General features: G+C 49.9%; 1 protein-coding gene across 1 annotated transcript; it reads left to right on the top strand.

The window, feature by feature from the left end:
- Positions 1–53: 53 nt before the first annotated feature.
- Positions 54–11,220, top strand: Fmod (fibromodulin). Its single transcript, XM_005330319.5, has 3 exons — positions 54–387; positions 3,070–4,061; positions 9,400–11,220. The coding sequence occupies exons 2-3, from the start codon at positions 3,077–3,079 to the stop codon at positions 9,549–9,551; spliced, it is 1,137 nt and encodes a 378-aa protein (XP_005330376.1). The 5' UTR covers positions 54–387; positions 3,070–3,076; the 3' UTR covers positions 9,552–11,220.
- Positions 11,221–15,785: the final 4,565 nt, after the last annotated feature.

Genomic DNA, 15,785 nt, shown 5'->3' with positions numbered 1-15,785 from the left:
GCGCTTCATAAGAGACTGTGCAAATAACTTTGAGGGCGCCACTAACTCATCCAGCAGAAGGAGACCCAGGGCTGCCAATGCTTCAGGGAAGATAAGTGAGTGGAAAGGAGGTGGTTTTTATAGCGTCAGGCGGACAGAAAGATTTTGCCGCGGTCGAGTGTGAGCTCCGCCCCTGCAGCAGAGCTGAAAAAGCCAGAATCCGGGCTCCTCGGCCCCTCTCTCCATGATATTTGATTAGGAATGTGGGGGCGGGCCCTGGCCTGGCTCAGACGCGCACACTCTCAGTAGCCACCCTGTCTCTCTCTCTCTCTCTTTCTCTCTCACACCTTCTCCAACCCAAGGAAGCCACACACAGAGACTTGATCACTCTGAAAGGTTCAACTCAAGGTAAGTTTAATCATTTTACTTTGGGTTTTTCCCGTTGTTATTCCATGAAAGAAAGAAAAGAAAAAGACAGGAGTGGGGATAAGTAGGCAGGGAGAAGTCACTCCACTCCACCTGGGCCAGGACCCCAGGGATGCTGCAGAGGGGCAAAGGAACGGGAGGGACGGGCTCCTGCATTTTGCTTTTTTCCTATAGCCCCCTTTCTGGGTGTGGAGGATCTCCAACTCACTGACATGAAAAAGTGAGGGACCAGATGTCCACAGAAGCTACTTCCCTGCTCCATAAACCCTACCACTCTGGGACTTGGCACTTTGGGAGGGTAGACCCTGGGTGTTCCTGAAACATCGCTTAGAGAGGGGTTGTGGAACCTAAATGCTGTTGGAGGGGGACAAATTTTGTGGAGAGAGAGAGAGAATGTGTGTGTGTGTGTGTGTGTGTGTGTGTGTGTGTGTGTGTGTGTTGCTAGGGTGAAAGGGAGAGAATAAAGAGAAGTACTAAGAACAGGCCATGTCCAGGGAGCTATGGAGTGAGGTGGACCCCACCTCCCCAGGTTGGACATGGCTTCTGTTTGACTTCCTCAACTCTGATAGGAGGGAGAAGGCTCCCCCAGGGTGGAAACATGGAAGAACATCAGAAGCCCCTGAGTCAGCTGCCCCCAACTCAGAGAATGTCAGTGCTAGAAACTGTACCCAACGAACTCGGAGCACAGGAGGGTCTCCTGCATTGTGAGAAAGAACGTGAGAGGATAAACCTGAAGCAGCAGCGCTGGGAGATGGGGTGGGGTGAGGACAGGCAGAAGGTCCTCCAAACTCTTCCAACAGCTGGGGTTCTAAGGAAAGGCCAAAGTGGCAGGATGCACAGCCCCTGGAAAGCTGGGTCTTGAAGAGGAAGGTGGCTCTCATCTGCCAAGATGCCCAGTCTGGAAGGAGGAGAAATGAGACAGAGGCTCACTGTGCCAGCCCTCAGACAGCCACCTTGGTCTTGGGGCAGCCCAAAACTGTGCATGGAAAAATGTGCTCTTGGCAGTGGGCCGCTCCATCCGTCTTCTCTCCGGGCCAGGTCCAGGGACCAGCCAGCCTGCCCAGGCAGTGGGCAGTTGGGTCTACTTCCCAGAAACACTGTGGCTCTTTGTTTGAGGCCTGCGGCTTCTTTGGGATGAGCCAGAGTGCCCATTCCTCTGAGGCCCAGGAGTTGAAGGGATGAAGCAGGCCTCAGGAACAGAGAGGTCTGGGAGGAATGATGGCCAGTAGGTGGCTCTACTCCTCTCTCCTGTCCACACTTGCTAAGCCCAGCAAGGCTCAAGGTGGGTTTGAGGGATACATGTGTCTCTTCCAAGTCAAGAAAGGTTCTAAGCTTTCTCTGTCCAAGTGTGACACTCTGGAAGGTGCTATGGCCCACAGGGGCTGTACAGGACACTAGTTGTAGGTAATTGGGGCTGGGCACACCCAGGCCTGATGTGCTATCCCTTAGTCCCTCATTGTCCATACCTTCAATTTCCCTCTTAGATGACCCCAGACCCTACCTTCCCCCTCCATCTGCCCAGTTCTCACCCACAAGCCCAAAGACGACAGGCTGCCCAGCAGAGACCAGGGGAGAGGGAGATATGGAGCCTGTATACTAGGTGTCATCACCTGGAACAAGTAGCTTGGGATAGGAGACCCTGTCCTATGTCACTTTCCCTTGGCATACCCCACGTCTCTGATCCATACTCCAATTTCCAGTGTTCCTCAATCATTTCTGTTGACCTCACTCCACTCCTGCATAATCCCCACAGTGGACCATGAAGCGCGCTCACACTTCACTAGGTACCACACCGCAGAGGACAGAGAAGCCAACTCACTCCGACCCCATGCATTCGTTCCTAAGTGCCACACCCGGTGCTAGTGTCCCCAGTCTGGAGAGGATTTGTAACTGTTAAATGAAGTCCAGGATACATGTGTGGCCACAAACTGCTAACCAGAGAGTTTTCTCACCCAGCAGACTGTGGCTGACGATGGCACTTTGGAAGGTGGCCCAGGCCTTATGGTGGCTGAAGTGGGACGACACTCCTCCCCAGATGTTCAGGACCAGAAACCCCTGGCCTGTCCCAGACACTGAAAGATCTTCCAGAAATAGTTCAGATCTTCCCCTTTGATGTCGCCAGCCCCTTCTGGAGGTTTCTTAGAGAGCCAGGGGGCATTTTCCTTAGCCTCTTAGGAAATGTTATTTCCCCAAAGAGTCTAAGCTGGATTCAGGCCTGAAGAGCAGCCTACAAGTACAGACCCCCTGCATTTGCACATGCATGCACATGCCTACACACACACACACACACACACACACACACACACCATACACATGGAATGTTGGGGCCTTTCCAGATTCCCTAGCAGAAACTTCATGGTGCTAGAAGCCCCTGCAGACCTGCCCCTCCAAAAAAATACAGCCCCCATTCACATTCCTTCTAACCTCAAAGACTATTTCTGTGACTCTATGACCAGGAGCAATACACCTGGCTCACCCTAGACAACCAGATTCAACTGGACCAAGCCCACAGAGCGGGCCTAGGAGGAGCAGGGCTCCTGCTCTAGGGCATTTGACACTGCGGTCACATCTGCACAGCTCAGAGCCTGTGGCTTGCCTGCCATGCCCCACTGCCTCCCTTCGGTCTCACTGACATCTGCTTGCTCTCTCTCTTCCTTCCCGCAGAGACAAAATGCAGTGGGTCTCCCTCCTGCTGCTGGCAGGGCTCTGCTGGCTCTCCGGGGCTCAGTATGATGAAGACTCCCACTGGTGGTTCCAGTACCTGCGCAGCCAGCAGTCCACCTACTACGACCCCTATGAACCCTACCCCTACGAACCCTCCGACCCCTACCCCTACCCCTACGGGGTGGAGGAAGGTCCAGCCTATGCCTATGGCTCTCCATCCCCACCAGACCCCCGTGACTGCCCCCAGGAATGCGACTGTCCCCCCAACTTCCCCACAGCCATGTACTGTGACAACCGCAACCTCAAGTACCTGCCCTTCGTGCCCTCCCGCATGAAGTACGTCTACTTCCAGAACAATCAGATCTCCTCCATCCAGGAAGGCGTCTTTGACAATGCCACTGGCCTGCTCTGGATTGCTCTCCATGGCAACCAGATCACCAGTGATAAGGTGGGCAAGAGGGTGTTCTCCAAGCTGAAGCACCTGGAGAGGCTGTACCTGGATCACAACAACCTGACCCGGATGCCAGGTCCGCTGCCTCGATCTCTGAGGGAGCTCCATCTTGACCACAACCAGATCTCACGGGTCCCCAACAACGCTCTGGAGGGGCTGGAGAACCTCACGGCCTTGTACCTCCAACACAACGAGATCCAGGAGGTGGGCAGTTCTATGCGGGGTCTCCGGTCCCTGATCTTGCTGGACCTGAGTTACAACCACCTCCGGAGGGTGCCCGATGGACTGCCCTCAGCCCTCGAGCAGCTGTACCTGGAACACAACAACGTCTTCACTGTCCCCGATAGCTACTTCCGGGGATCACCCAAGCTGCTGTATGTGCGGCTATCTCACAACAGTCTCACCAACAATGGCCTGGCCACCAACACCTTCAATTCCAGCAGCCTCCTAGAGCTCGACCTCTCCTACAACCAGCTGCAGAAGATCCCCCCGGTCAACACCAACCTGGAGAACCTCTACCTCCAAGGCAACAGGATCAACGGTGAGATTTGGGGGGAGGGGCTGTGCGGCCACTTCACTGTAAAGACCTATTCTAAGTGATTGTGGTATGCAAATAAAATAGGCCCAGGGGAACCAACCAGTAGCAATGAAGCAACCCGAAAACCAAGTCATAGCCCTGCAAAAATGCATGCAAAATAGTACACTCATCCTCAACAACAGCACCAAGATCTTGCAGTGGGGAGCAGGTAGGCAGAAGATGGCCTCCCAGGAGAGGCACATTTCATCTAGGGGTGGAGAGGTCTGTGGGCAAATGTTGGAGAAAAGCAGGACAAAGCTATTCTGGGAAGGAACCAGTACCAGTCATTTAACAGGTATCTGTAGGGGACAACCAGGAATGCCCTCCTGAAAGGAAAGGGTCATAGATTCAGGAGCAGTGAGAGATGAGTTGGGAGAGGTTGGGAGGGGAACCATTCACAGAGAAGGAGACCTCCAGTGTCCACCTCGGGAGAGCAATTGGCTGCTAAGAACCCGGGTTGCCTGCCTGTCTCCCCCACCAGAAGAGGGCTGGCTGTGTTTCCCCTTGACTCCCTGTTGCCACCATAGACGAGGACTTCTGTTTTGGTGTTTGTTTTTTAAATCTAACAGCTGGTGGACAGAGCTGAATATGGCACTTGTTCTGGCCAGTTCTTCCCGGAGTCCAAGGAGCCCCTGGTGGCAGGGCAGAGGTCCTCCCTAGGATAACATGAGGCTGACCACTGCAGAGCCTGGGGGGCAGAGGGCAGTGCTTGGTTTATAAACACTTCTCTGCACTTGCCTAAGGGCAGCAAAAAGGCTGCCTTTCTACCTGCAAGAACTAAAATATTCATTTCCGATTGAATTATCCAGTTGCCTTTGGGCTCCCTTCCTCCGACCATCTCCCTCCCTTTCCAAACGTGCTTACGTTACCCCAGGGCCTCTGATGACTTCATCTCAGCTGGAAGGTACTGAGCCAGCATTTAACCTCCCTCCCTCTCAGCAAAGCCCTCTGCTCTCCTAAAAGGGGGACTCATTAATGACCACTGGCAGAGGGCTTTGAAGTAGAGCCTGCTGAGAGGGAACAGCACCATCAAAGTTCAGAGAGAAAGAGTGGGCCTCTCCCTCGCACCCCTTTCTCCCCCTGCGCTCGCAGAACAGATCAATCATTCAGCGAGATGTGAAGAGCTGGACAGTCCTCAGGGAGAGACGCCTCCCTCAGAGGGCCGTAAGGGAGGTGGCAGCCCAGCAGGCAAAGAAAGTGAAGAGCTGTCCGTCTGGTCCTTTAGTTTGAAGTGCTAGACACCATCATGCACATTCCAAACTGGTTTTTATTTGGGGGGAAAATAATGGTCTCTCTTTCACTGGGGGCTTCTTACCGCACCCACATTCCCGGCTCTGACCAAGGGCGGGGTTTTTTTTACCATATCCAGAAGGTACGCATGCGTAGTTTTGCCGCCTTCACATCCTCCCCAGCAGTTGCTACTCCTTACCTGACTCCCATTCTGGATCCAGGAAGGATGTCACATCACCAGTGTCACACTGTATGCTGTACTTCATCCAAGTTTGACACTGAAAATGTGACATCAAAGAGCAGCTGTCCTGGAAAAGAACCAATTAGTGCCTAACCATACAATTAGAGAAAGGTGGGGTAGGGAAGACTTTGTCACAGCATCCTGTCACCTCTCTGCCTTCATGCAGAATCACATCTGCCACTGAAATATAAGATGGTCCGCCTCTCCCAACGCTTGTTAGAAAATAAAATTACTTAATGAGTGTCCCTAAGGCCCTACAAGCAAGTCCCCTCATTCAGCTGGGCATGGTGACGCATGCCTGTAATCCCAGTGACTCAGGAGGCTGAGGCAGGAGGATTGCAAGTTTGAGGCCAGCCCCAGCAATTTAGCAAGGCCCTAAGCAACTTAGTGAGATTCTGTCTCAAAATAAAAAATTTAAAATGGGGTGGGGATGTGGCTCAGTGGTTAAGTGGCCCTGAGTTCAATCTCCATTACCCAAAACAAGAAAGTAATTTCTCCTTTTAGACAACCTAAAATTTTCAGCATTTATCCCAAGTCTCTTTTTGTGCAATTTGAGCTTCCTCCCCTTTACTAGTTATTATTTACTGTTGTTCCTATAAACAAAGTGACTCATGCCTAATCCTTAATTTTTTTTTTTTTTTTTTTGAGATAGGGCCTTGCTAAATTGCAGAGGTTGGCCTCAAATTTGTGATCCTGGGTTTACAGGCATGTGCCACACCCAACCTCAGCCCCTCTTTAAATTTTATTGCTCAGACTGTCCTTAAACTTGTGATCTTCCTGCCTCAGACTCCCAGGTTGCTGGGATCACAGGTATGTGCCACTACACCCAAACTTGGCTCATCTTTCTTAAATTAGTAAATTGATATATGTAAAATGCTTGATCTAGAACCTAGCACATAATTTAAACCAATACACAGTAACTGTTGTTAGCTTTTCTTTTTGCTACTTGGAAGTTGACAGGTATAGTTTTTGTTATTGCTTTTTGCATTGCAAACATGGGGAAACTGAGACTCAGAGAAGGAAACTCGTCTCTCAAGATCAGCCAGATTGCATAGAGTAGGACCTTGAATTCCTACCTTCAATATCAAAGGACGTCCAGCCAGGCATCCTTGACTGAGAATGGGAGGAATCTCACTCTGACCCAAGACCATGAACAGGAAGCCAGGTCCCCAAGCTGCCCCCCCCCCTCCTAGGGGAATATGAAGGATATCTCCCTGCACAGCCAGCCAGGGACTTGGGGTGATGACAGTGAGATCAAAGTAGCTCTCTGAGGGAGGATTTAAAGAACTCAAAGGCTGCAGGGAATAAAACAGGGTCCTCCCCTCCCCACTCCCTCCCACCACTATCTCCCTCACTTTTTCCAGCCTGGCAACCGCAAGGAAACACAGCTCAAAATGTTTTTCGGAAGCTTTGGGAACCAGGGGAGCAGGGAGGGTACACCAGGAGGAATTTGGAAAGACTTATGTCAGTATTTAATCTGAGCTGGAAAATGTCTACCAGAGCCTGCTCACAGAAGCCCTGTCCTAGTCATGGCTTGGGGAAGACAGAGGGGGGCTCCCAGTGCCCAGAGTGTGGCGAGACTCTATTATACTGGGTGTCTAGCTCCCCACAAGTATGTCCCGTATTTATGTACCCACAGCTGGAATCCAGGATTTTAGCAGACAGTCTGAGGGCTCCAGGCTGGGAAAGAATATCACTGAGCCACCACCAGCTCAGACCCAAATAGAACTGGAAGGGATGTTTTAGCTGGGTTCACCCCCTCACACACACCCCTGTAAACAGACAACATAGACCCAGGGACAACCCAGACTCTGCCTGCTTTCCCCCTTAGTCTCTTCCCTGCATCCAAAAATGAAACATCCCAAAAGTATTCCAGATCTCCTGCCCCTCTGGGAAGGGTATTTCCTAGTCTCCTCCATGGTTCCCAGCATCTGATTTTTCTTTGGGCCTGGATTGTCTGTCTTATGTTTGTGGTACAAGTTCATTTGGTGCAAATTCCCAGCTCATCTTGGTCAGTTCTTAACAAAGGCCAGGAACAGTTGATTGTGCTCATTTAAAAACACTTTTCTTCTGTAATCCCAGCAGCTTGTAAAACTGAGACAGGAGGATTTCAAGTTCAAGGCCAGCTTCAGCAATTGAGCAAGGCCCTAAGTAACTTAGTGAGATCCTGTCACAAAAACAAACAAACAAAAAAGCTTTCTTCCAAGCTGGGCATGGTGATACACGCCAATAATCCCAGCAACTCAGGAGGCTGAGGCAAGAGGGTCACAAGTTCAAGGCCAGCCTCAGCAATTTAGCAAGGCCCTAAGTAACTTAGTGAGTCCCTGTCTGAAAATAAAGAATGAAAAGGGCCGGGGATGTGACTCTGGGTTCAATCCCCAATACCAAAAAAGAAAGAAAGACCCATTTTCCTCCTCAGCCTGCTGTCACCATACCATCTTCCTTGAAATATTCCTTTCCCACCCAAAACAGGCTCCAAGAGGAGCCCCCAAGTTTGCCCAGAGGAAGAGGATTAAAAAGCCTTCCTCCTGCTCCTCCTCTGCTGGCTCCAGATTGACTCCCAGTCTGTGCCCATGTCACCTGCCCAGACCCCTTGGGTGACTTCACCCAATTCTCCTTTGCGGAGAACAGAACAGTCTCCTGACCCTCACCCACCACACTGAAGTTGGCCCTTAGAGGTGCTGGCTGCGTTCCCGGGGACTTCTGCTGTCCCTGAAGCTGTTCTGAGTTCTTGCCTTGTCCCTTTCGAGTTACTGGAGACAGAAGTGGCTATCCATCCAGCAGGACAACCTGAGGAAGAACTAGCTTGTCCACCAGAGGACAGCCGGAGCCAGGTTGTGGAAAGGTTGTTAAAAACAGAACTATCGCCAGGCACAGTGGTGCACGCCTGTAATCCCAGTGGCTCAGGAGGCTGAGGCAGGAGGATCATGAGTTCAAAACCAGCCTCAGCAACTTAGTAAGGGGTTAGGCAATTCAGTGAGACCCTGCCTCTAAATATAAAAAGGGCCTGGGGAAGTGGCTCAGTGGTTAAGTGCCCCTGGGCTCAATCCCTGGTACAAAAAAAAAAAAAAAATGATTACGTGCTTTGGGGGGTAAATCCTGACAAAGGGTACTTTCAAGATGAAAAGAAGAGGTGGCTTGTAATCTTAGCACAGAGGCAGGTGCTTTGACTTTGAGGTCCACAGCAGCAGGCACGCTGGAGTTCACCGCCCTCTTGAACCTTAACCTCGCTCACCCTCTGGCAGTGACCTCCTCCAAGCTCTGGCACCAGACACGTGTCTCTGAGCCCCGGATTTCATTTCTTTAATTTCCTGCCACTTTCTCTATCTGCAAAGTGGAAGGAGCTATTTAAGATTTAAGTCCTTCCATTTCCTCAGTCTTCCTTCTCAGAGCAATTCAGGACAGCCCTCCCTCTCCAAAAGCCATCAGGAACCTCAGAGTGGCTGCAGCTGGTCTTTGGCTACTTCTTTGGTCTTTGCTGCCCCCTGCTGCCCACAGATAGGAGGGGAGAAAAAAAAAAAAAGCCCTGGCAGGAAGGACACTCAAGGACATAGAGGGCCTGAAAAGTACAGACTAGGGGTTGGGGGTGGGGGGGCTCGTAGGTGGCTGAGCTGCAGAAGCAGACATAGCTCCCTGCCCCCAGCTCTGTCCCTAGTTCCGTCTTCTAATGGTGCAGGTTGATAGGACTCCAAGCCTGGGAAACGCCCACCCCCTCCCCAAGTTCCACCCCTTGCGTCAGAAGTCTTATCTGAGTAGCTTCAAAGAAGCCATCTAACCTCACCGCACATCCTGTCCATGACCCGGGCTGCCCCACCCCTCTTGTTCCCCCAGAGTTCTCCATCAGCAGCTTCTGCACCGTGGTGGACGTCATGAACTTCTCCAAGCTGCAGGTGCTGCGCCTGGACGGCAACGAGATCAAGCGCAGCGCGATGCCCGTGGACGCACCGCTCTGCCTGCGCCTCGCCAGCCTCATCGAGATCTGAGTGGCCCTCGCGCTGGGCCCTGGGTGTACAGCCCCCACGTCCCCCACTGCATTTGGCTTGATGGTTTGGTTTGGCTTTTGCTGGAAGGTCTGGGACAAACATGTGACAGAAGCCCACGGGCTCCTCTTTAGTCTTCTTCCCTGTAGGCAGCAGGTAGTGGGATGGGGAGGCGGCAGGCAGGCTTCTGCTGAGGACCTAGGTAGAAGCTTTCGGTCTCTAGGGACAAAAGGGGAATCGGGGGAGTAGTCCCTGGAAGTTCCAAACCCAAAATAGTCTCACTCCTCTTGAGTCTCTCTGATGACCTGATGTTGTGGAACTTCAAAAGTGTTGCTTGGGCCCAACAGTCTGACTCTCTAGGAGCAGCACTTGACAGATCTCTGCATGTGCTTAGGCCAGCTGCGCAGTTACTCGGGGCTCCCATTCATTGCTCCTCAAAATATACCTCTTGCCCAGCCTCCCCCTCCAAACTCCACTTCATCCACTCACCCTCCTTCACCGATGCCTCCTCTGTGCCTCAGGAGACTCCGAGGCTTGTGGGCATCTGCCCAGCAACCTGTGGAGAGAGCCACACTTGTCTGAGGTTGAATGGATACCGAGAGTCACTTCTATGCTTTCCAGCCTCACTCTTTGGAAAGCCACCAGACCAAGGTCACTGCCATCATGATAGCAGCATGACCTAATGCCAGGGGATACAGTAACCTCTGGCTTAGATAAACGTTCGGAGCTATATTTTAGCAGCTGAGCAGCTCTTTAAAGTCAGATCAGATTTCAAAGGAGGAAAGGCCAGAATGATTATCATCATCATCCGTACCAGGGACAAATGCACTGCAAATTGGCTGAACTGAGGGGCAGGCCCAGTACTTTCATTCTGGCCCGCTCTCTGCATCCCTGCTTGGATATTTATCCTCAATGGTGGAGGCCATGTGGTTTTCAAAGCTCCATAAAGCTAACTGAGCTCTACTTTGATCCGAGCAGGGAGGTTTTATATACTGATGGGAGTCTTCCAACCAACCCTGGACTTGCCTGCTGCCAGGAGGATGTGGTTGATCTGTATTAACTGATTTGTCCCAAGGCCAGAGTCAAAAGCACCAGCACTGCTGGAGATGCTCAGTGTGGTCCCTGAAGCCCAGGGCTACCTCCAAACATGGCCCGTGCTGGGCACGAACCCTTCTGCTTTCGCATCTCTGAGCTGTGCCCTCATTACAGAAGATGCCTGTTGCTTCACAGCTTGGCTGGAAAGCAATTAATTCTTCCCATCTCTGAAAGGTCACGTTGCTTGGGCCTCACCCACCTGCTTTTAAGGGCACATTGGGATACAGCCATTTGGGCAGCCAGAGGCAAATACCAGTTAAGAAGCATTAGCCTGAGTCGGACCCCCATTAAGATATCGTTACATCCCTGATTCTGTGTATGCTTGGGAGCTGCTTCCCTGGAAAGGGAAGGGGGATGCTTGGACCATGTTCTTAGCTCCAGACCCTGAAATCCACAAAAGCCAAACCAGCTCATTTCATCGAGGGATCTCTAATGTGAGGACAAGGCTGCCCCCTGCCCCAGGGCTCTCCAGAAAGCATCTGCATGTGGACACCATCATGTCCCTATAAAGGATCCTTGTTACAGGAAAAGCATGAGTGGTGACCAACCTGACCAATAAAGTTATTTTACGATTGCATCTGCAAGGATGGAGTCATTGAAGGTAGACTAAGTGTTTATCTTAGGGGAACCTAGTGGAGTCACATAGGTCTTGGACTGGATGAGCTCTTTTTTATCTGTTCTGTTTGGGGCAGATTCAGATAAGGTTAAAAAAAAAATAGCCTGTATAAAAAACTCTAGTTAACAAACTTTGTATTCTGGAAGCTCTTCTTTAAGTCTAACTTCAGCCCTACTATCTACACATCCCGCTTCCTTTGGTACCCAAAAGCTAAAAAGCAAGTTAGTTTTTTTAGTCGTTTTAGCATTTTTCTCCTTCAACCCAGTATTCCAGATCTGGTGGTCCTGGGTATTGTTGTCTTAACTGCTGCTGCCCTCTAGTGGCTACTCTGCAGAACTGAGGGCAGTCAAGCATAGCAAAACCCTTCATCCTCTCAATGCATATTTTCTTAATGGCTTTTAGATGCCAGATGTTGTGCTAGACTCTTTAAAAAAAAAAAAGTCATATAAGTAAGGAGGGCAGACTCGGCTTTCACTGTCAGGACAATTCAATTCACTATTTTCTTTTTTTAATATTTTTTCCTTAGTTGTTGATAGATCTTTATTTTGTTTATTTATAAGTGGTGCAGAGAATCAAACCCAGTGTCTCACACATGCAAGGCATGTGCGCTACCGCTGAGCCACAATCCCAGCCCAACAATTCATTATTTTATAATAGAGCAATAACTCACATTCGCTAAGCACTAATATATACCAAATTCTTTGCCAAGTACATTTGAATGCCACAACTCCATCTTGAGCTGAAGTCCACTGGACTGTATTTTCTGAAGCCAGAGTTAGGCAGGAATGTGAGTGTGTGGAATGACCAGAGAGAAACCGTAACAATGACTGCAGCCTGTCTCAGAGGACAGTAAGTAAAGCTGAGGACCTTGGAGCCCCCTACAGAAAGGGACCACGTGGAAGGGGAGACAAGCGGCACGGGAGGGGCTACCCACACTATGAGGAGGAATCCTCTGCCTTTCAGTTTTGCTTCTTAGCAGCTTTCATGATTTTCATATCCAGGGCTTCATAAGAGAGAAACAAGAGTCTACCTACTGTCCTTCAGACTTGGGCGCCTCTTTGTCTTTACGCTGCCATTTAATCAATAATATGCAGTGGAGGCTTTCCCTATATCACCTCATCTAGTGCTCCTCACCTCTCTGTGCCAGAGGCACTATTATTTCCACCACTTTACAGATGAGGAACCAAGGCACAGAAACGCTGGGGTCACCAGTGAGGAAGCATCAAGGTCAGGCTCTGACCACCAGCCACCTGTCTGCCCAGTTGGTCTGGGTGGTCAAACAGTTTCAACCTGTGAAGATCCTACTATTACCTGATTACTAGGGCATGGAGGAGGTTTAGGGGCAGATAGGCTGTTGCAAATCAAAAGAGACCTTCTCACCGGGAGGCACATGCCTCTAATCCCAGCATTTTGGGAGATGGAGGCAGGAGAATTACAAGTTCAAAGCCAGCCTCAGCAACTCAGTGAGGCCCTAAGGCAATTTAGCAAGATCCTGTCTTAAAATAAAAAATGAAAAAATAACCTGTAATCCCAGCATCTCAGGAGGCTAGAGGATTGTAAATCAAAGCCAGCCTCAGCAACTAAATGAGGCCCTGTCTTAAAAAATGAAAAGGGCTGGGGAGGTAACTGAATGGTAGGAGCACCCCTGGGTTCAGTCCCCAGTAATGCAAAACCAAATGAATAAATAAAATGCACCCTTCATCAGTAAGTGTTGACTGAGTGCCGCTGAGCAGGCGCAGAGAATAGTACAGAGAACAAAGCAAACAGTCCCTGACCCTGCGGGGTTACAGTCTAGCCCAGGGGTAGACATTGGACAAAAGAAAAGAAACCCCACACTGGGGATCATGTGTCACATACTGAGAAAGGTCTGGGAAGAAGATTAGCTCAGGTTCTGCCCAAGAACTCTCGAGAACCTGATTAGACTCTCTGAGACGTGAAGGGAGGTAGGCATCCAGATGAGGAGGTGGGAGACACCACCAGACAGGGAGAACAGGGGACAAACACCCGAGTGCAGAAGGAAGCTTCAGACACACTAGACAAGGAAAGCGGCTGGGACCAGAGTAGAGGGAGAGAGTTTCAAATGATGAGCTGGAGAGATAAGCAGGGATCTCATATTTCAGACCCAAGTACGGAGAAAGTTCACCAACACCTTCCCAGGCCCACGACCCAGGGCCTGCTGCACGGGCGGTCTCACAGTTCCGCCTTTGGACCACTAGAGGGCAGCATCTCATCTCACACCATCCAGAGTCTTTTCCCAACCCTTTGAAGGTCTCTTTCCAAGTGGGCTTTTCCCCAAACTACTCTGAACAGCCCCCAGTCCCACCAGGAGGCATCCTATGACCGGGGACTGGTCTCCTCTGTGTGCTGTGACTTGCTGTGGCAGGGCTGTGAAGCCTATGGACTTCTCAGAATATTTTTGTTTTTTAATCCTGGGGATGAACCGAGGGGCCATTAAACACAGAGCCACGAGCCCAGCCCCTTTGGTTTGATGAGGTCTCCCTAAGTTGCTGGCCTCGAATTTGCAATCTTCCTGCCTCAATCTCCCCAGTAGCTGAATTTACAGGCATGAGTTACCGCAAAGGGGCCTCAGAATGTTTTAAACACATAAAATAAAATGCATAGGATTAAAAGAAAATCAGTTACATTGGACCAGTTACCAAAATACCAAATACATAAACTTTTTTGATAGAGTAATATATATTTCTTTACCAATGCAATAAGTAACAAGATCTAGCCACAGGTCTAATTAGCTAAAGTCGTTTCAAAGTATTGACCAGTACAAATTATATTTTGAGGTGTTTTTAATAACGGCAGCATGATGTAAAAGATATCTAGGATTTCAAAACCGCAAGTACTACTAATGCTGTTGTGGTTCATAATTGAAGGGAATGCTAAATTTTAGTTCAATGAATGAAAAAAAATGTATTTTCTCATCCAAGTTCATGGATCCTCTCTAAGCCCAAGTAGCAATGTGGATCAGAGAGGGAAGGCAAGAAGAAAGGCAACTCTTAAGCTCTCTTCCTTGGGAGCATAGCTCCATAACTCAACCTTTATTTTCCCCCAGCTTCCCCCGCCCCGCCCCGCTTTTTTTTTTTTTTTTTGAGACATGGTCTTGCTAAGTTGCTTAGGACCTAACGAAGTTGCTGAGGCTGGCTTTCAACCTTCGATCCTCCTGCCTCAGTCTCCAGCTTGAATTGCTGGAATTACAGGTGTGTACCGCTGCACCCAACTTCAATACAGTTTTACTAAATGCAGTCCCTGAACCAAATACTGTGTGAGTAGTTGGTGCATTTAGTATAGAATGAATGCATGCATGTATGAATATGTAACAATGAAGCCCACCATTATGTACAACTGTAATGCACCAATTTAAAAAAAAAATGTGGAAAAAAGAATGAATGAATTGTTGGATGAATGAATGAATGTAAAGCTCTAAGGTAAGTGTTGTGGAATCTGATGGAGATAATAAGTAAAATTCATTTTGCCTTCTAATGAGAAAGATACCTAGTTCATTCAAGAAACCACAAAGCAGTTTGAGGAATGTGCCAAACAAAGCATATGAACAAAAATGTTCATTATTTTTAAAAAGGAGAAATGATAAGGGCTGGGGTGGCCAGGAAGGCTGTGGGCAGCATCCCCAGCACACGCTCCCTGGGAGCCTGGGAGGGGACACACTCCTTCATTTGTCAGCTCAGCTGATCATCCTACCAAGCACTCAGGTGCTGAGCCCGCAGTGAAAGAATATCACCAGGAGACTCCTGTGTAGACCGTCTCAAACTCTCCCAGAAGTTCCTTTGCCTCAAACAGACAGATGGGAGCTTGTAGACATGACTCCCCCACCAGTTGGAGCCTCTGGGTGACCCAGGCCACCAAGTTGTGCCCCAGTGAAGCAAACACATTGCTCAATTCTGGGGCAGCTGGAGTTTCCAGAGCAGCAATCCTGCCAGGAAACTAGTCCATGCCCCGGGGACAGGGCAGGCGTGTGGTGTGAGAGTCCTTGCCTGAGCTTGGGGCCTAGGAGCAGGGGGCCAGTAGGGGTGGGGGCTAGTGCAGAAAGGCCAGAGTGAACAAAAGAACCAAGCAGACCCTCCCCAACCACGCTGGGCCCCAACAGGAACTGCAAACACTACAGATGAATGAGCTGCTCCCAACCCTGGGTCTGGGCTGCCAGATACGCTGAGGGCAGAAAGAATGGAATTACACTTGACCCAATTTAGGAAATAATAACAGGAAATGGGTCAAAACCCTAACAAGACCTGCCTCCAAAAGAAAAAGCATTGGAAAGCAGTGGGGGTGAGTCTGGAACCTTCCTAATCCACCAGAGACAGAAAAACGGTAGCCTTGGCCTTGCATTTGACCCCAGTAATCCTAACATCTCTTCACAAGTGTTACTCCAAGCCATGGGTCTTGGCAAACTTGGACAGGCTGAAAGAATAATAGGGGGAAACAAAAAACAGGCTAAAAGGATAATAGAAGCATGCTACCCAGGCCAGGCTTAGCCAGCAGATTCAGAGGTAGTTCAGAGC

Source organism: Ictidomys tridecemlineatus, chromosome 10, assembly GCF_052094955.1.
Source record: "Ictidomys tridecemlineatus isolate mIctTri1 chromosome 10, mIctTri1.hap1, whole genome shotgun sequence".
In the NCBI taxonomy this organism is placed as follows: Eukaryota; Metazoa; Chordata; class Mammalia; order Rodentia; family Sciuridae; genus Ictidomys; species Ictidomys tridecemlineatus.
Note: the sequence above shows the minus strand (reverse complement) of the source record. Positions and strands in the feature narration are given on the sequence as shown.

Coding starts and splice junctions, on each gene's coding strand:
- Fmod (XM_005330319.5), top strand. CDS start 3,077: ATGCAGTGGGTCTCCCTCCTGCTGCTGGCAGGGCTCTGCTGGCTCTCC. Junction 4,062..9,399: donor CCAAGGCAACAGGATCAACG/GTGAGATTTGGG, acceptor TTGTTCCCCCAG/AGTTCTCCATCAGCAGCTTC.